Source organism: Borostomias antarcticus, assembly GCF_949987555.1.
Source record: "Borostomias antarcticus genome assembly, chromosome: 14".
Taxonomy (NCBI): domain Eukaryota; kingdom Metazoa; phylum Chordata; class Actinopteri; order Stomiiformes; family Stomiidae; genus Borostomias; species Borostomias antarcticus.
In genome coordinates, this window is record NC_140247.1 from 7,569,482 (window position 1) to 7,594,674 (window position 25,193).

Here is a 25,193-nt window from a genome sequence, read left to right on the forward strand (position 1 = left end):
CCGTGCGTTGCTTTCTGGCCTGCATCTGTCGCCACGGCAATGGCAACAGGAATGTGGTCGGCACTCCTCTTGGTGGGCACGCCTGTGCGGTCCACCCCACACAGCTCAGACACCATTTCCATTTGGAAGTCCTTGTGGGACAGGGGCTTCACCTGATTTGAGGCGCTGATGTCACAGTGCAGGATGTAGGCGTTGGTGGTGGCGATGTCCTCTTGGCGCTGATGTCACAGTGCAGGATGTAGGCGTTGGTGGTGGCGATGTCCACAAGGTGAAAGAACAGGGTCCGGTACCAGCGTGCGGTTCTCCGGTGGGCGGAGTAGTACTGGATCAACTGGTCAGACAGGTTAACCCCACCCATGTGCTTGTTGTAGGCGATGACTGGGGTGGGGCAGGTGATGTTCTTCACGGCCCAGTTTCCATCTTTCTCCTTCACCCTCCTCTTGGCCACCTCCCCAGAAACTGATGGATGGATGGTGGAGCACACAGACACCTCCTGTGTGTCCATCCATTTCACGAAGAGCAGGGGGCCCTCCCTGATCCATCTCACCGTGCCCCTTGCTGACTTTCTGGTGAGGCAAGGCAAGTTTATTTATATATAGCACATTTCAGCCACAGGGCAATTCAAGGTGCTTTACATGAGACATTAAAAGCATTAAAACAAAAAGTAAGACATTATAGACATTTAAAACAAAATGCAGGACAAATTAAAAGCATTGAAACAAAAAGCAAGTCATTATAGACATTTAAACAAAAAGCAGGACAAATAGAATATAGGAATAAAAGTTACAGTGCAGTATACTGGTACTATACTGGTGAGGCCATTTTCTCTTCCATTTTCACTCTGTATTATTTTTGGTAGGGACAATTCGTGTTTCCGTGGCTTTGGTATGGACATGTCCATAGCGTCCATACCTAAAACTACGCCTATGGCTGGATGACCAGTGAAGTCAGTCAAGGAGGAACCATTACCGTCTTCAGAGTTTATAAGCTACATGACAAGCGATCAAAGACATCCCTTCTGAGAAACAGTGGCTTGGTATGCTATGGAAGCCCAGAGACAGGATGGTACACATCTACTGTAGGTGTTGACTGTAGTAGCGCGCGTCCTCTGAGGTAAATGGGAACGATTTTCTGTGCGCGAGTAACCTCGCGTCACCAGTCTCTCCTAGTGCGCGATGCTCAGCAACAGTCATGTGACTGAAAACTTTATTTGGTGCAGCGGGGGAGCAACACACAACAAACACAACGCCGGTCTATGGCATGGATGTGGCGACATCGCACGCATCATTTATTACATGACTCTATTGGTACAAACATTTACCCGCCAGCGTGGCGGATAGCCTCCGAAATTTAGTCGCCAAATGGAAATTCAGCCCTGTCCTCAGGTGCTTCTTCTTGTGATAAACAACTACTCTCGCAGGAAGATGGGTGCTCTGCCATTACTGGTTGGCCATGGTGAATCATTAACCACTCCCCTCCACACCAAATCCTGGACTTGGATCTCCTCCTCTTCTCTGCTCCTCCTCTCCCTTATGTAGAAGCCCATACAGGAGGACTGAGCTCCACAAATCTGACTCACTGGCTGTTGTCCTATGACTGGAGACGTAGTAACTGCTGGCGTTAATGACTAAGCGTAATGCAACTCAGTTGTACATGCAAGTAGACAAGAGGTCGGGTAGACAGGAGTCAACTAGAGCAGGGATCAGGACGAGAGGATGCAGGATTACGAGAAGGCGACTGCGTTCCTGGGGGAGTGGGGACCCTTCCAGAAGGTCATCTTCATCCTCCTGAGCCTCAGCAGCGTGCCCAACGGCTACGTGGGCATGTCCATGGTGTTCCTGGGGGACATCCCGCCTCACCGCTGCAGAGTGCCTCAGCTCAACACCAGCAGCTTCAGTCTGGACCTCAACCAGTCCATCCCCCTGGAGGAGGTGAAGGGGGAGCACATCCTCAGCCGCTGCTCCAGGTACCGAGACCCTCTGGGTCCCGGCGAGCCCAGGTCCGGGTCTCGGTTTGGGCCTGGAAACGAGACGGAGGGCTGTCTGGACGGCTGGGAGTTCAGCACGGAGAGATACACATCCACCATTGTGACTGAGGTGAAGGGCCTTGGTCCTACTGTAGTATCTGCCTGGTTGTCTGATTGCCTGCCTGCCTGTGTGCCTGTTTGTATACAGTATGTGTGTGCGTATATGTCTAATAATACCTCAGTGGTGCTTGTGTGTGTGTGGGTGTGTGTGGGTGTGTGTGTGTGTAGTGGAACCTGGTGTGTGAGGACAGCTGGAAGGCTCCATTCACCATGACTGTCTTCTTCCTGGGGGTTCTCTTGGGTTCCTTCCTTTCTGGGATCCTGTCCGACTGGTAAGTGTTCCCTGCAGAAATGCCTGCGAGGCAAGTAGAGTAATGCAAACAGTTTCAGAACTCAGCACCATTATCATATACATTATGTCAGTGAGAACCTGGGGTGAACCTGAGACCTGCAATCTCAAATGTGGCTCTTGGATCTCCAGGATGTCCTCTTGGTCTAATGGCAGACGTTTGGTCTTGGTGTGCATGAGACTAGATTCAGAGACAGGATTCAGACAAGTATAGGCTACTAGTATGGTGACATAGAGCATAAAAAAGCAGTAGCATTCTAGGTAAGTGTTCTATTGTCCTTATGTGGAGTTCTAGGTTGGTGTTCTGTTATCCTCAGGTACGGTCGCAAGTACATCTTCTTCGGCACCATGGCGCTGCAGACAGTATTCAGCCTCCTGCAGGCAGCTGCCACCAGCTGGGAGCTCTTCTGTGTGTTCTACTTCGTCGTGGGCATGGGCCAGATCGCTAACTACTGCTGCGCCTTCATACTGGGTCAGTCAACAGCAGAAAGGGGAGGAGTATATTCTGATCAATTTAGTCTGTATGTTTATGTAGATCTGTTCTGGTTTTTGTGTGTTCCAGGCTCAGAGATTCTCACCAAATCAGCTCGCGTTAAATTTGCAGCCCTGGGCATTGCTTACAGCTACGCCTTGGGCTACACCATCCTGCCGCTAGTGGCTTACTTCATCAGGAGCTGGAGGCTCCTCCTGATCCTGCTCTCCGCCCCCGGTGTTCTCTACATCCCCCTCTGGTGGTGAGTAGGCGCGCCACTACCTTCAGCGCCACCCGCTGGCCACAACTGGTAACAGACCATCTGGAGGAGGGGGGAGATCCACCCACCTGTTTCTGTCTGTGTGAGCAGAACAAAGTTTGGGATTAGTCAACATGTGTTCTCCTGTGGTCAGGTACATCCCAGAGTCTCCTCGATGGCTATTGGCACAGGGCAGACAGGAGGAGGCGGAGTCTATCATCCGAGCCGCTGCCAAGAAGAATGGCATCACACCTCCTGATTTAATCTTCAGAGAAGAAGACTGCACAGAACTGCTGGTGCTGGAGCGTGCGCGCGCACACACACACACACACACACACACACACACACACACACACACTCACTCACTTACATAAACAAACATAAACATACATATGTGCTCTTCTGTGTGTGTTCAAGTTCATGGTCAAGCTCAAGTTTATGTCACATCTATAAGATACGGGTTGATTAAAATGCATAAGTGTGTGTTCACTGCTGTGTGTGGGTGCAGGCGAACAGTAGCAAGGCAAGCGCTAACCGGTACACCTGGCTGGACCTGGTCAAAACGAGGAACATACGGAACCTCACTATCATCAACATCATCATCTGGTACTGAAACACTCCCTAATCACTGAACACTGCTCCACCTTACACACACACACACACACACACACACTGCTACAACCTACACAATACACACACACACAACTCCACCTTACACACCACACACACACACTGCTACACAATACACGCACACAGCTCCCCCCACACACCACATACACACTAGGTATAGTACACACACACATCTCTCTCTGGTGTCTGGTGAGCTGTGTTCTGTCAGGTAGAGGCCTCCACACTGCCGTTGAAAGGTAGCCTTGACCACCCTCTCTCTTCACAATGTCAGGATCATCATCTCCATGACCTACTTCGTGTTGTCCCTGAACACGCCCAACATGGACGGAGACCCCTACATCAACTGCCTGATAGCGGGGGCCTCAGAGTTCCTCAGCTACACCTCCTTCTGGTTCTTAATTCGCTACATGCCACGGCGCTTCACCCTGCCTTTCAGCCTGCTGCTGTCTGGGACGCTGCTGCTGCTCATCAAGTTCATACCTGACGGTACGGTGGCCACTGGGCTGCACACACACACACGCTCATACACACACACACACACACACACACACACACACACACACACACACACACACACACACTCAATCTAAATATTCAGAGCAGATGAGACTAGATGCTGCAGCTGGCTGTGTGACATGGCTCTGATGCCCCCAACCTGTGTGTGTGTGCGTGTTTGTGTGTGTGTGCGTGCATGCATGTGTGTGTGTGTGTAGACCTGAGCGGCCTGAGCCGGACCCTGGTGATGGTGGGGAAGACGGGAGTAACGGGGGCGTTCGGCTTCCTGTACATGTACACCACGGAGATGTTCCCCACCGTGGTCAGGAACATGGCCCTGGGTGCCACCTCCATGGCCTCCCGCCTTGGCAGCACCATCTCCCCATACATCGCCTACATAGGTAAGAACCTGAGATGGAGTGTGTATGTGTGTTTGTATTTATATTTGTGTGTGTGTGTGTGTGAGTCTGGAAGCTTGGAAGGTGATGTTCCCTTGTTTTTTTTTATTCATGGTGTCCAAGACTATTGTCCCCTAAGGGACAATAAATGTGAATAATTATGATCTAATAGCGCTTCCTATCAGGTACGTACAATAAGATCCTCCCCTACATCCTGATGGGAGGAGCAACCATTCTGATTGGTTTGTTGAGTTTGTTGCTACCCGAAACCAAAGATGAGGAACTTCCAGAGTTCATCCATCAGGTGAAACCCCTCCAAGGGTATGTTGACATCGACGTTGGTACTGAGAGACAGTTGCAAAAGCTGGATAGATATTCTGGGTTGTCCAGTGGAGTCTGACTGTGGCCTGTCTGCTGTGTGTCCAGGGTGTGTATGAAGCGGAAGGCTGGTGGCAGCCCACAGGAGCAGAGGGAGATGGAGGTCAGCTGAAGATCCTGACCCCTAGTTATGACCCGGTCAGGAGAGATTGTTCATCTGGCTATCATCACCTATTCAGCCTATGGGGATCCTTGTAAACAAATAGAAGATGACTGAGTTCCAGCTCCTGTTGATGGGAGGCATCACACTGTCCCTCCTAACTCCAATTGAATGATGATGATGGATGATCATCATCATCATCATCATCAACAACATCATCATCATCATCCTCATCATCATCCTTCTCATCATCATTATCATCATCATCATCATCAACATGAACATTATGGGGTGTGAAATGTAAACTGTGAAAATGCTCAAAAAAACAGCCCAATTTTACCACATTTAGCACTGGCACACATTAGAAAATTACTGTGCAAATTCCATGTCACTTTTTTCAAGGTTGATATTTTGGTATTTGTGAGTAAAGAAACCGAGTGAAGGTATGGGGGTCTGTGCCCCCCTCCAACAGTTTTGATAATCTATATTTCCAAGTATAACCCATTGTGTATGTATGCATGTATGTATGTATGTATGTATGCATGTATGTATGTATGTATGTATGTATGTATGTATGTATGTATGTATGTATGTATGTATGTATGTACTGTATATATATATATACAGAGAGAGAGAGACAGAGACAAATCATGATAAAACTACTGCAGTATGTTGCATTCAAAACCGAACACACACCCATTGGCAGAATAAATCAAATCAACAACTTTCATCACAGAAAAACTGGTGATGAAGATTGAGGCCACAACAGAGAGTAAATAGTGCACGTAACATTGAAACAGAGCCTACTGTATGTGACTTACAACAAAACTCAATCACTTTGTAGGCTGAAAAGCCTAGCATTGCCGCCATTGTGGGGCGTCCAAAATCACTATGGGAAAAATGAATGGCATTTGAAAAAAAATATGCTGGGAGCCTCTATGACCTATAACCAATACGTTATTGGCATAGGCTGTGGAGCCAATCACCGTGAAGGTGGGCGTGGCCTTAAGGCAGGGTGTGTTCATTGTTGACCAATGACTTCTTAGGAAATCTTGGTCCATTCATTTCTGCCAGCTGGAGGTCTATCTTTTGCCTACATCCTTTTCTCACGGTATGACATTTTTTTCACCTAGCAACACAAACGCCAAGATTGGAGCCTCCCAACTGGTCCTTCCCAAGCAGGAATGGACCCAGGACGTTCCTACTGTGAGACTGTGCCACTGTGGATATTGGTGTTCTAGATATAGGTGGTGTTCTAGATATAGGTGTTCTAGATAACCACCAACCAAACCTACATTATTCTACTTTGTTGCCTATAACCCAAGACGATCTAAATGTAGAGAATCTAACCATTTCCAACGGTGCCAAGTTCATATTTCTAAATTTCTAAATTAAGGGCAACATGAAACATGATTTATGCAGCACTACTATACATTAATTATCAGAATAGCTTTTATAGCTTTAATATAGACTCATACAAAGCATCAACATTATTTTAGAATATGTATTTAGCCCATACCCAGTAGAAGACATTTCAACTGATTTAAATTACAGCACGTCACTCTAATAGGTTACTATTCATCCACTAGTTACATGGAAGATCAGATGATCATACATGTGTATTAACTAATAGAGAGATGAGAGGGGATATTATATTCTGACACTCAACATTGTAGAGTTTTGATCATAGGTTATATTTGCATAGACGAACAAGAGGAAGTTTATCTGATTAGATCACATGATGTCCGTATCCAGGTAGCAGTTCTGAGGGCAGTGTGATGTCATCAGCTCACTCCAGCGTCTGGTCCCCTGGAGGTCAGAGGTCAGATACAAACACACTGGCTGCATTCCGAATTGCACACTTCTACTTTTTACTACCAGTATGCACTACAGCTGCCCCTAGAAAGTACGTACTTTGCACACTGTAGGCATCCAATTGGGACATACTACCCTGTCATAACATTTCGCCTTGAAATTTTACCACATCCGTCGCTGTTCATGAAGCGACATTAGTCCACAGCTGGGATTCATCAAAACTCCTCCGGCGCGACTCGCACATGTGACATAATTTCTGCTGAGCACAGGATTGTGGGTCAGAATAGCCAAAAAGTCTGCTGGCTTGCATACTGCAAAATACGACCAGATGTAGTAGGACATCCTGGTATTTTTTGTCATACTGCAAGTGGCATACTACAGTATGTATTGGGACATACTACATCCATTTTTGGCATACTATATAGTATGGAAGTACGCGAATCGGAACGCAGCCACTGTCACCTGGGAGACTGTTGCCATGACAACATCAACCTGTGTGACTGACAGGTTCTGAGGTGGAGCTGAGGTTCATACTCACAAGTGATTGGTCCAATGGTGAGGGGCGTGAGGGTGGGGGAATCTGAGATGGAGCGGACTGCTCTTCCGGAACACTTCTGTGGAGAGAGACCAGAGAAAGGCCAACGAGTCAGAGAGAGCAGGGAGAGTCGGAGACAGTGTCAGAGAGATAGTCAGAGAGACCAGGGAGGAGGGTTTGAGAACTTACAGGAGTGCAGGAAGAGCTCCTCTGGTCACACAGGCTGAGGCTGCAGTGCAGGAAGATGTTGTGGTAGTCCCCCAGGAACAGGAAGAGCAGCGCAGAGAAGCGAGCCTTGAGGGACGAGCCGCTCTCACTCACCACCACCTGGCGACGGTCAGTAGGACACCTGAAAGAGGGGGTAGAGAAGTTTTTTCTGTAGAGAAATTTATTTCTGAGAGTTAGACATACTGTATGTGGACACTGGACATACACACACTCATACTTGTGCTGGATGAGGAAGTATCTCTTGAGGTCCTCAGGGTTTGGGGAGTGGTTGGCATAGCAGTTCTCCAGAACGACCACAAAGCGCTTAGCCTCCGTCTCCTCTACGGACACGCCCACATACAGGACGGAGCCCAGGGGCAGGGTGACTCGGCCTGCTGGGTAAGACTCGGTGTAGTTGCTGTTGCGGAACAGAGACATGACAGCCCTGGCTTTGGGACCAACTCCTTCAACTGCATCATCAGTTCTGTCAAGAGGTCAAGAGTAATTAAAGAAGAGATTAATTAAGAGAGAGCAGGCCGCTGCTATAACCAAGCAGTCGCTTAGGGCCACAACCACTAGGGGGGGCCACATCACAGGAGGAAAAAAATAATAATATATTTTTTATTTATTTTACATATTGTTACATTATGTCATGTATCCCCTATCCAAAAACTGCCGTTCTTATTTAATATGCAATAAAACGAAAAGATCTCATAACAGAATGATTTTATAATAAGCCACATGCAGTTGAATGCAATCCACCTGTGGCCCCTCCTCCTCCCTCCTTCCCCAACTTCACTCTATCTAAATCTCCCGTTGAATCTGGCTTATAGGCTACTTTAGCTATACCTCCCCTCGTGGAGAACGATGGTGTGGTCCACAGGGAACTCATCATCGCTTTAAAACGCACCAGAGACTTGGCACAAAAGCGCACAGTCACAGGTGCATAGGGGACGTCTTGATTTACACAGAGGGACGATTAGCAGCTTTTACCCTGTCAGAGGACCGACTTGAAGATCTTCACTACCTAGAAGCTGTGTTCAGTTAAAATTATTTCACTCGTCTCGCGGCGAGATTCACAGGACTGAGAGTCTTGTAAAGTGTAACTTCGAGACAAGATCTTTTTGGCAAGTGTGTGCCTAGTGGATCCTTGCACAGTTGTTTATGTGTGTACGTGCATGCGTTTAGTTTGGTGGTTGCGCTGGGAGTGTTTTGGGGGGCCACCCAAAAAATCTTGCTTAGGGCCACCAGAATCCTAGGGCCGGCCCTGAGAGAGTCATTAAGAAAAAGAGAGTAATTAAGAGAAGTCAAGAATAATTAAAGTTGAAAGTTTAAACAGACAGTGGATCTACCAACAAAACACAACTCTAAAGAAGACTAAAAAAAGGTGTGTGTGTGCATGCGTCAAGTGTCCACCTACACTGGGGATGGTCTGATGGCCACGTCCAGGCTGGTCTCTGTCTCCAGAGAATAATAGCAGGAGAAAGGGATGTTTAGAGGTGGAACAACGGTCAGGTTGCGGACCGGGTAGATAAACAGACTGTTGGAGTAGATGGCATGGCTGCTGTTGGTCTAGAAGAAGAGCAGGAGGAAAAGAGGGGGAGTTGGATGAGGCCACACACAGACATTATATACTACTGTACATATCATGAGTGAAAAAGCTACGCCAGTAGTGTTGGCAGGTTGGAGGTACAGCGTGTGTTCCCACTCCTCACCCTCAGGTAGGTACCTAGCTATCTTCCTTCAGCCCTGTTCTCTCAACTGCCAGACATGAAATGTATTGTTTTCTGATCGAAATATGTAATTTTTGATCTGTAACTTCCGACAGGAAAGGAAAATGATGTGCACAGATTGTGGGAAATGTAGGCCTTAGTATGACTGCCTATGAAAGTAGCCCTTTACTCTGGCTCAGCGCATGATTTGTTAAGATTAGAGAATTCTTCTTTACTCTCGTCGTAACTTATGAGGGGGATCAGGTTGATGCCTACACATCAAAAATTCACTCGTGACTTGTCACATGAAAAGTAAATCTGTTGTGTTGTATGAATTCATGTTTAAGTTATGCAACTTTTTATGATACGTCACACCCACCACCATGCCCCATTTTGGTTAATTAGGGTGGCAAGTTGGTTGGCATCAGTCAGTTGTTCCTTGGCCCTATGACAAACCTTATATCAAAGTTGTGTGGTGTTACGTGAAACCTGAAGTTATGCACTTTTGTGATAGACCACAATCACTGTGATGCTCCCTTTTTGTCATTTTGATGCCTTTGTCAAAGTTTTGTGGCGTGAATCAGTTCGGAAGTTGTGCACCTTTTTATGATAGGCCATGCCCCCTTTTGGCCAATTTGGCATAACAATTTAATACATTCTTTCTTGGCCCATGACAAACTTTTCCACAAAGTTCTGTGTAAATCTGTTCTTAACTTTTTATGATGTGGTAAGTTATGTACCCATGTGGGCCAATTAAGGCCCTTTGCCATGCCTCCTTTTAGCAAATACACCTGGAATTTTAACAAACAAACAAACAGGGGCAAAACCATTACCTCACTGGCAGAGGTTCTGATCTGAGGGAACATATAGTAGAGTTGAAGGAACATAGGGTTGAGGGAACATGGGGCTGAGGGAACATGGCTGAGGGAACATAACCAAGTAGTTACAGTACATTATGTAGGTAGGTAGGTAGCAAAGTAGCTGGTAGGTAGTTTTTTTAAATTATTTTTTTTATTTTTTGACATATTGTTACATTATGTCATGTATCCAATATCCAAAAACTGCCATTCTTATTTAATATGCAATAAAACGAAAAGATCTCATAACAGAATGATTTTATAATAAGCCACATGCAGTTGAATGCAATCCACCTGTGGCCCCTCCCCCTCCCTCCTTCCCCAACTTCACTCTTATCTAAATCTCCCGTTGAATCTGGCTTATAGGTACTTTAGCTATACCTCCCCTCGTGGAGAACGATGGTGTGGTCCACAGGGAACTCATCATCGCTTTAAAACGCACCAGAGACGAAGCACAAAAGCGCAGTCACAGGTGCATAGGGGACGTCTGGAATTACACAGAGGGACGATTAGCAGCTTTTACCCTGTCAGAGGACCGACTTGAAGATCTTCGCTACCTAGAAGCTGTGTTCAGTTAAAATTATTTCACTCGTCTCGCGGCGAGATTCACAGGACTGAGAGTCTTGTAAAGTGATGAGTTTCCACGGCGACACCCGATAGTCCATGTGGTATTGTATCTAAAACGAGTGTTGTAGGCTGATTGTGGTTTGATTTCACAGTCACATGACACAAAGTGTAACTTAGAGACAGGATCTTTTTGGCAAGTGTGTGCCTAGTGGAACCTTGCGCAGTTGTTAATTGTTTAACTAACTTTTTTATATCCAAATAAAGCGAGCTTTGTTGTTAATTCACTTGTCCATCTCTATGTGTGTACGTGCATGCGTTTAGTTTGGTGGTTGCGCTGGGAGTGTTTTGGGGGGCCACCCCAAAAAATCTTGCTTAGGGCCACCAGAATCCTAGGGCCGGCCCTGGTTAGCAGCTAGGTAGGTAGGGTAGGTAGGTAGTTACAGTAGCTACAGTAGGTAGGTACGGTAGGTAGGTTGTTACAGTAGCTACAGTAGGTAGGTAGGTACAGTAGGGAGCAGGGTAGCTACAGTAGGTAGGTAGATAGCTAGGTATGCAGAACACAATTTACTGTGCAAGGTATGCAACTGTTTTGTGCAATTTCATCAGTGTTTATTGGTTTTCTCTCTCCCACCTTCAGAATGTTTCCACAGCTGCCCTCCTTGCGCTCCACCTGGTACCAGACGATCCCGTTATGCTCCTCGTGGGAGGAGCAGCGAGCATCGGCCAGGTGAGCAGAGGAAGCATCCAATCCAGTTTCTTCAAGCTGAGCCAGTAGTAAACCCACCTGCATGATGCTCCGCCCACACGCCAGCTGTGGACTCACTAAAGCATAAAGACACCACAAGTTCTATGTCAGGCGCCGCCCCTCAGGGGCTATGCTCCTATTCCTCCGCAAATGTATAGAGTGGCGAGGTGATGTCGTAATTTTGTAGGTTGAGAAGTTAGCATCGTTGCCATTTGGATTTGGAATCCAAAATCCCTCTGTAAAAATTAATGGGATTGGCAAAAAATGCTGAAAATAAGGTCTGTGTTTAACAGACTCCCAGAGGTATGTCTTGTTCTAAAAGTTAAAACTTCAAGATGGGTTTTGTGAATTTTGAAGCCTAATTGGTTGAGGTCGATGTTGAAATATGCTAACCATTATTGAAACTGGACAACAACAGTGAAATGACCACAATTTTTTCATAAACTGAGCTAGCACTAGAGAACATTAGATACCAAACTGAACTAATATCACACATATAAACCCAATACTACCAACAGCTCAATGTTGTTGTAACTAAGATAAATTATGATTTTATTATTTTTCCATGGACATATTTATTTTCTATGAACGCAAATTTCACATGCATTTTATAGCTACCCTAGTAAAAATGGCAGCACATCAGAAAGACATTCGACTCATGTAAGCCTAGTCCAGTTTCAAAAAGGTTTAGCATATCACTAGCAACATCGACCCCAAACATTTCCGACAACAAAAGTGACATCAGACTTGACCACTCTTATCAGCTGATAATTTATTCATACACTCGCCTCAGACAATCAGGATGGAGTAGCATTGCTATATAAGCCCATGTCTGCCATTTCATCCTCTTTTCAATTTAAACAAAGACTGATAAGATATGATCTACGATTTCAGTGGGGAAGTGCTGCGTCCTAACCCAGCATTTACAGCTAAGATTGTGACAAGCTCATACAGCTTGAGGGTAGCTATCTTCAATGCCTTCGTTCCTCTTCACCTGCATGTGATAGAGGAGTGGATGCATTGTCTTTGTCCTATGCGCACGCTGGCATGTTACATGGACCGTACAGCATCAATTCGGTTGTCACAACCACAATGCCTCTCTCTTTGGTTATGCGATTGCATCGCAACGGCTTATACGACTCAGCAGGTGGAACTGCACCGACCGATTTGCATGCCCACTCTATCCGAGGTGTGTCAACTTAGACTGCCCTATTTAAGGGTGTCGAGGTTCAGGAAATTTGTACACAGCCATCCTAGTTATCGGTATCTTCATTTGTACCTGCGTGATGGTTCCGCACTCCACAGGATCTCTTTCCCAGTCCGTGCTTAGCGTAGCGGCCATGCAGACTTAAGGAATGTCTTTCACAGGCTACTCAGATTCTCTGATGTGCTGCCTGTGCTTGGTGCCTAACACTTTCTCTGTGTAAATACAGTGTGCGTAGTGTTAGTCACTTCAGGGTGGCAGGGTGCGTAATGTTATGTGCACTTTCCGGCTCGGCTGCTTCAGCCTTTCACCCTGGACCATTACGCACTTGAGCTGTAAAAAACGGACATGTCTAAAACATGGACATGGACTCAGTCGGAAAAGCACATTTAGCATAGGTTTTCAACGCATTTACAGGTGCCCCATTGACTTCTATTGTAGCCCAGTGAGAGCCTCCAGAAAAGCTGCAGTTAGCTCAATACTGGAACAATCAGTGAAATTATGGTCTTTATGGTTGACAGACCACATATAGGCAAAACATCTAAAATAGCACACTTCCCCTTTAAGTTGGCTTCACATACAACATAAGACAGGTTTGAGCAGTTTTATAATAGAATTACATTTTGAATGTTCAAGACTCAGAACAAAAGAAGATTACAAACATTAAACGGTGATTAATTACAAATACAAACCTTTTGAAACTGCTTAAAATGGCTCTTGTGTTTTGTATGTGAACCCAGCTTAACAAAACATTTACCTTTGCTCTCACATCTCCAGGTGATCTTATCATCACTCACACAGGCTTCGGTCAATCTGCAGGTTGCACAAACCTTAGTGTTGACATCTGGAAGAGAGGAGCAGAAAGGGGTGGGTAGACTGGCGTTCAGAGTAAGTTCAGTCAGCACATCAGCAACATGATTTACAATTTATGAAGTTGAACACTCTCTTCCCACACACAGATTTATACCAAATTCTGGTACCCTCTAGACCAGGATTAGGTTCTGCTCCAGTCAGAAACGGTCTCATCATGTGCTAGAATAAACAATAACTGATAATGGGTTCAATACCTGCACAAAAGGCGAGGGAGCAAGTTGTTGGATTGACAAATTTGTAGACATAATAGTTTCCAGGACAGGCTTTGACGTGGATTGGATTCTGTTCAAAGGTGCAGCAGCCGCTAGTCCAGCTTCCACAGATTCTGCGTTGCTGTACCCCATTGGCCAGGAGTGGATGAGGAGCAGCGAGCCACAGAGGAGCGCTGGTCCCACACATAGATTTGTCCACACACCTCTCTGGCATCTGAACACTGGTGTCCCCCAAGAACAGGCGATACCACCCATTCCAGTTGACGCTGTGGTCACAGTGTGGGCTGTCTGCTCTATAGTTGGTGGCGCGCCAGGGATCATTCAGAACTGAGTAGTGCTCACAAGGGTCAGCACAGCGAGGAGTACTACTGACACTGATACAGTCCTGGCCTGCCGGGCAGAGTGTCCCCCCACACTGAAACTCCACCGAGTGGGAACTGGAGAAGGGGGTGGAGCTGGCATTGGAGGAGGGGCCCAGGCAGTCGAAGGCCCCGGGCGTGTTCTGACAGACGAGGTTAGGGCCACAGGGCTCGTTTTCGAGGGAACACTCGTCAACGTCTACGCAGCCCAGGTCCAACCACCAATGGTAACCTTGGGAACCGCGTTGGGACTGTTAGTAAATGCTTCAAATCCCAATTTCCAAATTCACAAATCTAAGAAGATAAGAAACACCAGGCAGCCAGCTGTGTTTGCTGTTTCCATGACACTACCACAATTATTCAGTTTTGCTAACTGGTGATTATGACTTAAACATGCTAGTTATTTGTTTTTGCAGTTCATTTATTATATGTATATATATATATATATATATATATATACACTATACAGTATAAAGTAAGTATATAGGCCTATATATATATATATATACACTATATTGCCAAAAGTATTCGCTCATCTGCCTTTACACGCATATGAACGTATAAGTAATAAGTGACATCCCATTCTTAATCCATAGGGTTTAATATGACGTCGGCCCACCCTTTGCAGCTATAACAGCTTCAACTCCCTTCAACCATTCTTCCAGAAGCGCATTTGTGAGGTCAGACACTGATGTTGGACGAGAAGGCCTGGCTCGCAGTCTCCGCTCTAATTCATCCCAAAGGTGTTCTATTGGGTTGAGGTCAGGACTCTGTGCAGGCCAGTCAAGTTCTTCCACACCAAACTCGCTCATCCATGTCTTTATGGACCTTGCTTTGTGCACTGGTGCGCAGTCATGTTGGAACAGGAAGGGGTCATCCCCAAACTGTTCCCACAAAGTTGGGAGCATGGAATTGTCCAGAATCACTTGGTATGCTGAAGCATTCAGAGTTCCTTTCACTGGAACTAAGGGGCCAAGCCCAGCTCCTGAAAAACAACCCCACACCATAATCCCCCCTCCACCAAACTTCACACTTGGCACAATGCAGTCAGACAAGTACCGTTCTCCTGGCAACCGCCAAACCCAGACTCGTCCATCAGATTGCCAGATGGAGAAGCGTGATTCGTCACTCCAGAGAACGCGTCTACACTGCTCTAGAGTCCAGTGGCGGCGTGCTTTACACCACTGCATCCGACGCTTTGCATTGCACTTGGTGATGTATGGCTTGGATGCAGCTACTCAGCCATGGAAACCCATTCCATGAAGCTCTCTACGCACTGTTCTTGAGCTAATCTGAAGGCCATATGAAGTTTGGAGGTCTGGAGTGATAGACTCTGCAGAAAGTTGGCGACCACTGCGCACTATGCGCCTCAGCATCCGCTGACCCCGCTCTGTCATCTGTTGGATGGGTGAGTGAATACTTTTGGCAATATAGTGTATATATACACACTGTATATTACACGCAGGAGCATGTATCTGGGTGCCCAAGACCAACAAACGGCAATCATAGTGCATTGACAAAAAACCTTTTTAAGGTAGCCTACTATGGCTAGAAGTTTTGTGAACCCATAAACCAAATCAAACCAACCTTGGCGGCAGCAGGATTGACCAGCAGCAGTGCAGGTCGTGGTGTTGTAGCAGGTGAGGCCGTCACCCACAAAACCTCCATAACAGAAGCAGGCGAGTGGCTGGACAGGAGGCGGGCTCTGGATCAGACCTATCACACGTGTGTCGTAGCAGTTGGCATGCCCATCACACGCATCACAGCTGGTCACCCCCACAACTTGACAGGACACAGTCAGTTCAGACATACATTGTACATGTTAAGTCTCTTTCAATTCCATCAACTCAGAACTTAATCTAAAGTGTATATTAAATTTAGATATAGCCAGTTGAGCGCTACACATTGACCTAAGAACCAGGTTATCCCCCCCCCCCCCCCCCCACACACACACACACACTTCCCTCCCTCCTCTGGAAAAGCATTGAATAAATATACAGTATTCTTATTTTTAATACTATAGCACATAAATTAGCAACTCTCTGTCTGTCTGTCTGCACTTTCCTCGGACACCGTTGGCCTGATTCATATTTGGCATGGGTATCCGCAGGACTCCCGGGCAGACGGTGACAGGTTGGATTTTTAAATAATTAACGTTTTGGCAAATTTTAACATATACTGCTCTGGAACCGCCTCTCCTTTCACAATGCGCTGCTCCGGCGTACATATCTACTGCACCCAAGTCAAGCCAGTTAATAGAAATACCACTCCGAATAGAACCCCACCTTGATACAAACGCTACTATCTGAATGTTTTATCCAATGTGTTTACCTTGTGCGAATGTTCCAGTTAGCATACTCTAATTATTGTGCCGTTGGTCAGCATTGCCCAAAATGTGTGCGCTCTATGTCCACCCTGTATTGTAGCTAGCTTGCTAAAGTTAGCCAAACCAAATCACTCACATGGGACTTGCCAAACAAAAACTGTCCGTTAACTGTTCTGCTAATTTTCGCTATGTTCTACTCCATTCACTTATGCTAACAGCTTTAGCGATCACTACTGTAGGCTTGTTGTTGCATGGAAATGTATTTTGGTTGATCAAGTGATCATTTGGGACTTCGGCTCAGGAGCAAAATAATTTCTCCATTCTGTATGGTGCCCATTTGCAATACCCATATCACGGGTTCTGGGGACGACTGGTCTATATGGACTAAATGGCCAATTACCGATCGTTGATGGTGGTGGTCCGATGTCCTGAGAGGGGGAGGTGTTGGAGAGAACTGTAAAAAAATAGAAGTTGTGGTGAAAAGACAAACAGTAGGTTATGTATAGTATAAATGACATAATCTGACAGTACATAGTAGTCCCACAAGTTTAAATTGACAAAATGTTTACTTATTACGTAATCTACTGTAGACTAACACACAGAGATGACTTCTCTCCTCGTGGAGTGGATACAGATCACATACAGACAGAATACCCTCCCCTACCTGCGCTTTCTCCAGCGATGGCTGAAATCAACAACAGGACAGTCAGCTGTCGAGATGTCATGATATATGCGCGTCAGTCCTCAGATTGTGGAAGAATCTAAAATAAAAATTATTTTAATAAATCTGTCATATTTGGAGCTATTTATGTGGCCCAGAACCATATATGAGATATTTTTGCTAAATGTACAGTCCAGTACGTACCACTCTAGAAATAATATAAGAAATAAAATGTACTTACTTACCAGTCTATGTCGTCTGTGTGTTCTGACTACCACCGGTGAGATTGAGAGTTTATACACTGGTGTCCAGACAAACACATGTGACTTGCTGTAACTGTTGAAGAAGGAACACTGATGCTATTATCTGTGTTACTTATCTATCAGAAACATAACCACTGCCAAACTGAGATGATGGGTCGACGTCAGTAAGCCTCGAGTCTATTCATGCTTTTCATTGTTCCTCAGTAATCCTGGGGATCCACAGCCGAACAATAGTGTTGTGAACTTCAGGATCATAAGCATAGATTGGTATGGGTCGAAACTCAAGCAGTCACAGCCTTAAGTCAATAGTTTTTGTAGTTCTTCCCTGGGCTCTATGTTTGTGCCAGCAGCCTTGTACTGTACCTACAGTACGACCGAATAACAGCCGTTGTGTGATATTGTTTCATTGATGCAGTCCTTTGCTTTTTTGGCACAGTTTAACTAACCTTTGTCTTAGATATGTTGAACTCAGCCAAAATTGGATCTGGGGCAAGTTGCATTTTCCTTTGATTGTTCACAGGTCCATACCCTTTGTAAAGAATAGCCTACCTAGGTCTCAATAGACTTAACCCTATTTAAATACATGTTAAATAAATAAAACATTAAGTATTAATGAATCTGTCATTGCTGAAATATATTATATCGATTGAGCTTGCCAAGAACCAATGGAACCAAGGCAATAGTATTTGAAATGATTTACTTTTTTGACAGATTTAAATGAAGACAAACTCTATCTATAGTCCTATCCTGTTTATCTAAAGTGAAAAATGAGTGGAAAAAATGAGTGGACTTCTCACCCTCCTCAGTAAACAACTGACCCAGTCTCTTCAGTGGTATTCCAGATGTGAATGCTATTAGCTATGGAGCACAGATTTGGAAGGGTGATTTACAACTGGATATGTTAGTTCAGATTATAAAGTTCATACAGGCAGTTAGGCTGATGAATCTCTGATGCTCCTACTTTTGCTCTATGCACTTTAATGTCTCTTTGTAATGTCTTAATGTCTAATTGTCGTATTTCGTAGTGTCTATAGTGTCTTAATGTCTTATTTTGTAAACGTCTCCTGTCATATTGTTGTAATGTCTTACTGTCTTATGTCTTAAGTCATGTCTTGATGTCTGAGAGTGCCCGGCACAGTGCATTTCATTGTATTTTATAATACACATGACAATAAAAGCCTTGAACTTGAACTTGATACAGATTGACCACATAGCCTCTGCTACCACTACAGACAGAATTTCCTTTCCTCAAACAATGTTTGTTTTATGACAAACCTTTTCATTTTTGTGAGGTCTTATCAATCTAATACAAATTCAACCTGCAGAAAAATTCATCATGGCAGACCTTATGGGTTCTTGAGGAAAATTTGTTCCCCATGAGGAAAGACATAAGTGTACCAAGTCTCATACTGTACATTTTTGGAAATGCCAGCGTTTTAAAATTGTGTTTTGAATTGGCTACTATAGTGCCACCTATGGACAAATCATGGTAATCCTTTCTAGCATACAGTAGTTACTCATGGTCTCTAGTTGCAGCATGCAGATTTAGAGCATTTTTGGTCATGGACTTTTTGAGTTATCCTGGAAAAGCTTTGTGGACCGACCTATGTGCTACTGTATCATGGTTATACTGTATATGCTTCAGGCTGGCAGCTTACCATTTCAAGTAATTATTATAATTGGTCTAGCAGAGCCAAACAGTGCTACACACTGCATCGTTAATCTTATACTGCAGCTTTAAATGAAGCTTAAAAAAAATCATTGTCATTGACTCTTAGATCTCTGTAAGGGTTGAGAGGTGATATAACTCAAGTTCAGACACCACCAGATAAACTCATAATTGCGCTATAGACACGCACACACATACAGACACATTTTCCTTGGGTGAATCACAGCTAAATATCAAGCAGAAAACTGTGTGGGGCAGCATAGATGTCCTATAGTCTAGTGGTTTAGTGAAGGCCTCAGCTGATGATTGTAGATGCTGAAAATGAACTATTCTTGAGAGTTCTTCCCAAGGTTGCAAAGGGGTGGAACGTTTCTGGTAATTTTCATGAAAATGACCAGGTGAACAATGGCTTGGGATTTTGAAATAAAATTAAACATTGACTTTTAGAACTGTGTATGGATTGAGAGGGGAGATAACTCAAGTTCAGACACCACCAGGCAAACTCACTCATAATTGCCCTATAGGCACACACACATACACACATTTTCTTTGGGTGAGTCACAGCTAAAAATCAAGCAGAAAACTGTGGAGCAAATAGTGGTTTGGTGAAAGTGAGATCAGAAGGCCCTGCCGGTGACGAGCCCTCAGCTGAAGTTTATTTTTGTTTTAAAGTTTATTTAAACTACTAACAAGAGATTGAGTCTCCTAATTCAACTGCTTTGTGTTTGCTATCTTTATTCCTTCTAACTTTGTTTTTATAATCACTGTACCAAGCTATTTATGTCTGAACGAAATGCTTATGTCCCAACGGTGTTGCAGGGTCTTATATTCAAACAATACACAGGTGTGACACTTCCAGGGATTTGATTGGCTAACCCATCTGTACACGTCATAATAAATGGCATACGTCATCAACATTGGTCAAGAGTTGAGACACTATATATTATATACACTATATAGATATTAGAAAGGACGGTAAATCTTGAATAGGTTTCAGGGACAATGGAACAAAGAAAAAGTCACTGTAGGCCAGACTGAAGGTCTGAGGTGTGTCAACCTCCTGGATGTCATCCTGTTATAAATTAGGTTAGCACAGCTAAGATGGTTTGCATGTGAAAGGTTGAGGGAAGTAGAGTGAAACTACAATTTTTATGACATGTGTTATTCATTTTATGTGCATAGTATTTAATTCATGAAGCTCTAAACTCTATGTGAAAAGTTAATTGAAAAAGGAGGTTGCGCTTCAACAAATGGATTCCCAATGGAGTGCTAAACCAAAAGATTCAGATGTACTGTATGTTACCAAAAGATATGGAAGGGTAACACATCACAGTTTCCAGTCAAGGAGAAAAATTCCACTCCCTTATTGGTTCACATCATAGTAGAAACTATGTGAAAAGTATAATGACCCCTGAGAACTTTCTTTCAATTCTGAAAATCCAGAAAAATGCGCAAATTACTCCTCAATTGTTAATGTGCACCAGTCAGTTTTTTGCTTGCATCGTGGCAATAAATGGTAAATGGACTGCACTCATGTAGTGCTTTTATCCAAAGTGCTTTATAATGGTTTCTCACTCATTAACATACCAATGTCAACAGTTGCCATGCAAGATGCTAGCCTGCTCACTGGGAGCAATGTGGGGTTCAGTGTCCTGCCCAAAGACACTTTAACATGTGCACAGGAGGAGCCTTGTTTTGAACCTCCAACCTTGTGATCATTGGACTACCTACTCTATCTCTTGAGCCACAGCTGTCCCTGAAAATGAAGCAGATGCAGTTACCTGTTTCTGCATTTGTGAATTGTCCAACCATCTTGAGGCTAGATTCAGTGTAGTATGATACATATGTACATGTAGCTTCTATCCATTGGGTTTGATTCGCCCCGTTTCTTGTTTTCCGAGAGATGCTTGTTCCGTTTAGGGTGAGTTGTTCAAATTGCATCCTTGGCTAACAAGCATGGCATTCCAAAGCACAGCTGTATGAAGCTTCGCAGAGCTGGATTTCGTTCACCTGTACTATTCAGAGATCCTTATGTCAGTAGCACAAGCCTCTAAGCTTGTACCCAAACTTCAATCACAGAAGTAGGGACCGCTGCAGTGCATTCTACGGCTGAACCACAGACTCACCACCTAAAGCCTGCGGTACTGTACTTGCTTTTAACTACACATTCGCATACAAAGATGGCTACCACGAGTCTCCTGCGTTCCTTTGGAGCGTTGGCTACGGTTGGTTGTGCAGGTCCTCAGAGATTAACGCATCTTAAAATATGTGCTTGTCTATACATAGCCTACGTGTTGTTAAACAGCAAGTATAGGCCTACCGCGGGCTTAACCCATAACTGTCATGGTTGGACGCACATGACTAGCCATACTCTTCTCTGATCTCTCCAGCATGATCGAACTACCTAAATAAAAATCATCTAATCTATGCTGTGAAATAGGACAACTATACATTTGATAATTGTACCCACAATGCACCTGACCTCTAACCTGAGAACCTAACCTAACATTTAGCCTAGAACAAGCTCAGGGTCCCTGAGTAGAATACACTTTACTTTTACTGAGACACCAAGCATAGGTGGTGAGCTCTGGTACATGTGTGATGACTCGCACAAACAAACAAAAAAATTACAGGACCTGAGGGGGGGTCTTTATTCCGCCACACAGTGACACATTACATATTGTGAGCGGCAACTTTCGGGGGCCTCCTGGGGAAATATCTCCCTGCATTTATCCCATCCCGAGCCGTCCTCCTCCGGGGGCAGCCAGGCACAGTGGGCAGCTATCGTTCAAGGCGCCCGGGGACCAAGTCCAAATCCTGGTCAGGGACAAGACTGATGAGCATCTGTTCTTCTGCATGTTTTTTGTATTGTGTCCATTGCGAACACGGGGATAACATGTTAACTCCACACAGAAAGGCCCTTAGAACTTCTTGAGGAAGCGGTGCATGTGAGCGATTTTGGGGTGATGTCTGGTGTCTTGCTCAAGGATACTTCAGCACATGCCAAGAGCTGGGATCGAACCGGGGATCTTGCAATCCCCAGGCGGCCGCTCTACCTCCTCAGCTCTGTGCCAACATACACAGAGGTGCCTTCCAGACCACATTGTACAATGAATTACTGTCCCCTTCTTGACTAGCCTACTACATCATGCTTTCAGCTTGTAATGGCAAGTGTTGTTAGCTAGCTAGCAAATACTACTACTACTAATATTATTATTATTAGGTGGGCTAGCTTGCAAAAGCTAGCCCAACTTGTGATATTCCCACTATTTCTTTCTTTCCTTTTTTATTATTAGGTGGGATAGCTTGCAAAAGCTATCACAATTTGTGATATTTCCACTATTTCTTTCTTTCTTTCTTATTCTAGTTCTCCCCCGTTTTTGTCTCCTTAACTACTTCTTCATACTTTGTGCTAGAAACTTCATTCAAACTTTAAAATGTTCAATTTTCTTTAGCTCTTTAACGGATCCATTCAGATTTTTGATTAAAAAAAAAAAAAAAAAACTTTTAAAGCTATTTTTTGACCCATTGAAACTGCTTGAAACTGCTTTTGGAATGTTCAGAAACTTTGTTGTTAGAGTGGTGGCAGCTGTTGCTTTGAAAATATTCACACATTTTATAAACTGCTGGCACTCCTACAGTTTTGAACGCTCACACACATATTCTATATTAAAATGTTCACACAACTGTGCTGATTCGTACAATGTAAGTATCTAAGCTGTGTGACTTATAGTTTTCGCTGTATGACGATTTGTTCGGCAACTGCGCTCCCCATTGAAACGTATGGCAACGAACTGTAACTTTTGAGCTGCTAATTTTGCATTTTTACTCTTTACACTTTTTTCTAACTTGTCGCTATGCCTACAGTTTTAACAGCTCATACACATATTATATATTGAAATGTTCACACAACTGTGCTGATTTGTACAATGTAAGTATCTAAGCTGTGACTTATAGTTTTCGCTGTGTGACGATTTGTTTGGCAACTGCGCTCCCCATTGAAACGTAAGGCGAGTGAGTCAGTGAATTCTGTGTCTTCTACAGTATGCTTTGGTGCTGTACTACTGTGCTGCTGCGCTGTGGTTGCCATGGCAATTGTGGGGTCCATGGCGTGGATAGTGGCGTGGTGGTGAGACTCCGCCACTTCAGGTCAGAGCTGGTTAGAGGCAGTTCAATGACCTCCGGGCAATCTCTATGCACCCACCGGCAAAGACCGTGTGTCTTTAGCCCACTCAGGGGCTTAGTTGTGGGTTCCGTAGCATGGATAGTGGCGTGGTGGGGAGACTCCGCCCCCTCAGGTCAGAGCCGGTCGTGGACAGTGTAGCGCTCTCCAGGCCACCCACCTGCCCTCACTGGTGAAGACCGTGTATCTATAGCCCCCTCAGGGGGGCTAGAGAGGGCTAGAGAGGGGCTAGAGATACACGGCCTTCACCGGGGGGCGGAGTCTCCCCACCACCACAATTCAGCCCCTGAGTGGGATAGAGATGCATGGTCTTCGCCGGTGGGTGCATGGAGATTGCCCGGTCCGTAGTAGTAGTAGCAGTAGTTGTTACATACAGCTGCAGCAGCTAGCCCACCTCACATTTTCTCCAGGAAATGTACTTTCTAGTTATTATTACTATTATTATTATTATTATTAGGCCTATTATTATTATTATATGTATTCTTGCCAAGTATTTATTCAGTAATGTTGCTCTTTTATAGCCTACCATTATTAACAATTTAAATCACGATGGCATGTGATTGATGTAAGAAGGTTGATCACACATCCCCTCATCCAACATGTCAGGAGGACGGTAGCATGGTGTCTGTGCAACTTGTCCATACTGGTCAGCAGTTAGCCTAGTAGGTTGGCCGTCTGGCCGGGAACACCTGGGGTTGTCTAGAGATCTGACTTGCGACGTCGATATGACGTCAGAATTAAGAAAAAAAAAAGAATTAGACGTCAAAAAACCTCAATTTACAACCATAATTACACAATAATATATTAATATTATTCACAAGCTTCTCACCAGCCCCAATAATAAAAAGAAGCACGAGCTACTGAGTGCAACGTTAGCCCTGCTAACGGAGAGAATGAATTTGGAGGAGAGGGTTGCAGTTGGTGCTAAACGAGGCAAAGGAAGAACATTTTGTCGATTATTATCACAGCCAATCCACAGTTTGGATTAGGCCTATAAAGAAAGGTGAGGATCGAGCCTGTTGGATGACCAACTCCATATGCCTGGCTAGCTGTAACATGAACCGTATGCGGGCCGGAGCCGTCACTTTCACTGGATCACTCGAGTAGTATGCTACATTTATCTCGCATACTAAACATGCTTTCGTGGAGTAGCATGTACTAAATAGTAGGCTCTGTAGCCTAGTATGCGAGTTGCAATATGTAGGCTACTATAGTATGTATGTATGGACATTCGGACATGGCCCTGGTTGTATAGCTATGTCTGACTTGCGACGTCAAATATGACGTCAGAAAAAGACGTCTACGAAACTTCAATTTTCAATCAAGAATCAACCAATCAATCAATTAAAAGCCGCCACAAAAAGATGTCTTTATGAAGTCTTTTCAACTGACCTGTGCCCACTGGGGAGAACCTGTGTGTGTTTATGCTGGCCAGACCACTGCTCATCCAGTCTGCCATGGTGCCTCTGGTCTGCAGGGGGCGAAGTAACACCACAACAGCCAGACAGGCCACGGGAGGATCAAATCTGGTCTCACCGTGGGCTACCTGCCGGAGATACCTCCAGTACCGAGAGGCGGACGCCCTGAGTTCGCAAGGAAGCGAGGAGAGGTTTATGTTGACCGCCAGTAGGTGAGGCGACAGCACGACCCCAGGAGATGCGTCTGGAGGAGCAGGTGTCCCGGGAGGGTGATAGCTACAGTACATCAGCCTCAGAACGGTTGCCTGGGTGATTTCACGAACCAGCTACCCAACCATGGAGGAGGTTTACCGGTGATAACCGTTAGACATGGATGTCATTTTTAGTTCCGCTAGGAGAACGTTGGACATGAAACCTCTCTGAAAGGTAACATTAACGTTTACCGAGGCGACATATTCGACCTGGGTACACACTGTAGAC

The 25,193-nt window shown here is 44.9% G+C and overlaps 2 protein-coding genes across 2 annotated transcripts; one reads left to right on the forward strand and one right to left on the reverse strand.

The window, feature by feature from the left end:
- Positions 1-1,715: 1,715 nt before the first annotated feature.
- Positions 1,716-5,119, forward strand: LOC311317311 (solute carrier family 22 member 4-like; the record flags this gene model as incomplete). The annotated part of the gene is made up of 10 exons (XM_084448394.1): positions 1,716-2,096; positions 2,255-2,358; positions 2,693-2,847; positions 2,938-3,109; positions 3,261-3,402; positions 3,615-3,712; positions 4,008-4,222; positions 4,450-4,632; positions 4,815-4,950; positions 5,056-5,119. 10 exons carry the CDS (start codon positions 1,716-1,718, stop codon positions 5,117-5,119), a joined length of 1,650 nt encoding a protein of 549 aa, XP_084304520.1.
- A 1,722-nt stretch (positions 5,120-6,841) lies between these two features.
- Positions 6,842-24,754, reverse strand: LOC311317312 (uromodulin-like; the record flags this gene model as incomplete). The annotated part of the gene is made up of 8 exons (XM_084448395.1): positions 6,842-6,916; positions 7,647-7,806; positions 7,903-8,148; positions 8,514-8,561; positions 9,085-9,236; positions 11,432-11,622; positions 14,249-14,425; positions 24,688-24,754. The coding sequence occupies 8 exons, from the start codon at positions 24,752-24,754 to the stop codon at positions 6,842-6,844; spliced, it is 1,116 nt and encodes a 371-aa protein (XP_084304521.1).
- Between the last annotated feature and the right edge of the window lie 439 nt (positions 24,755-25,193).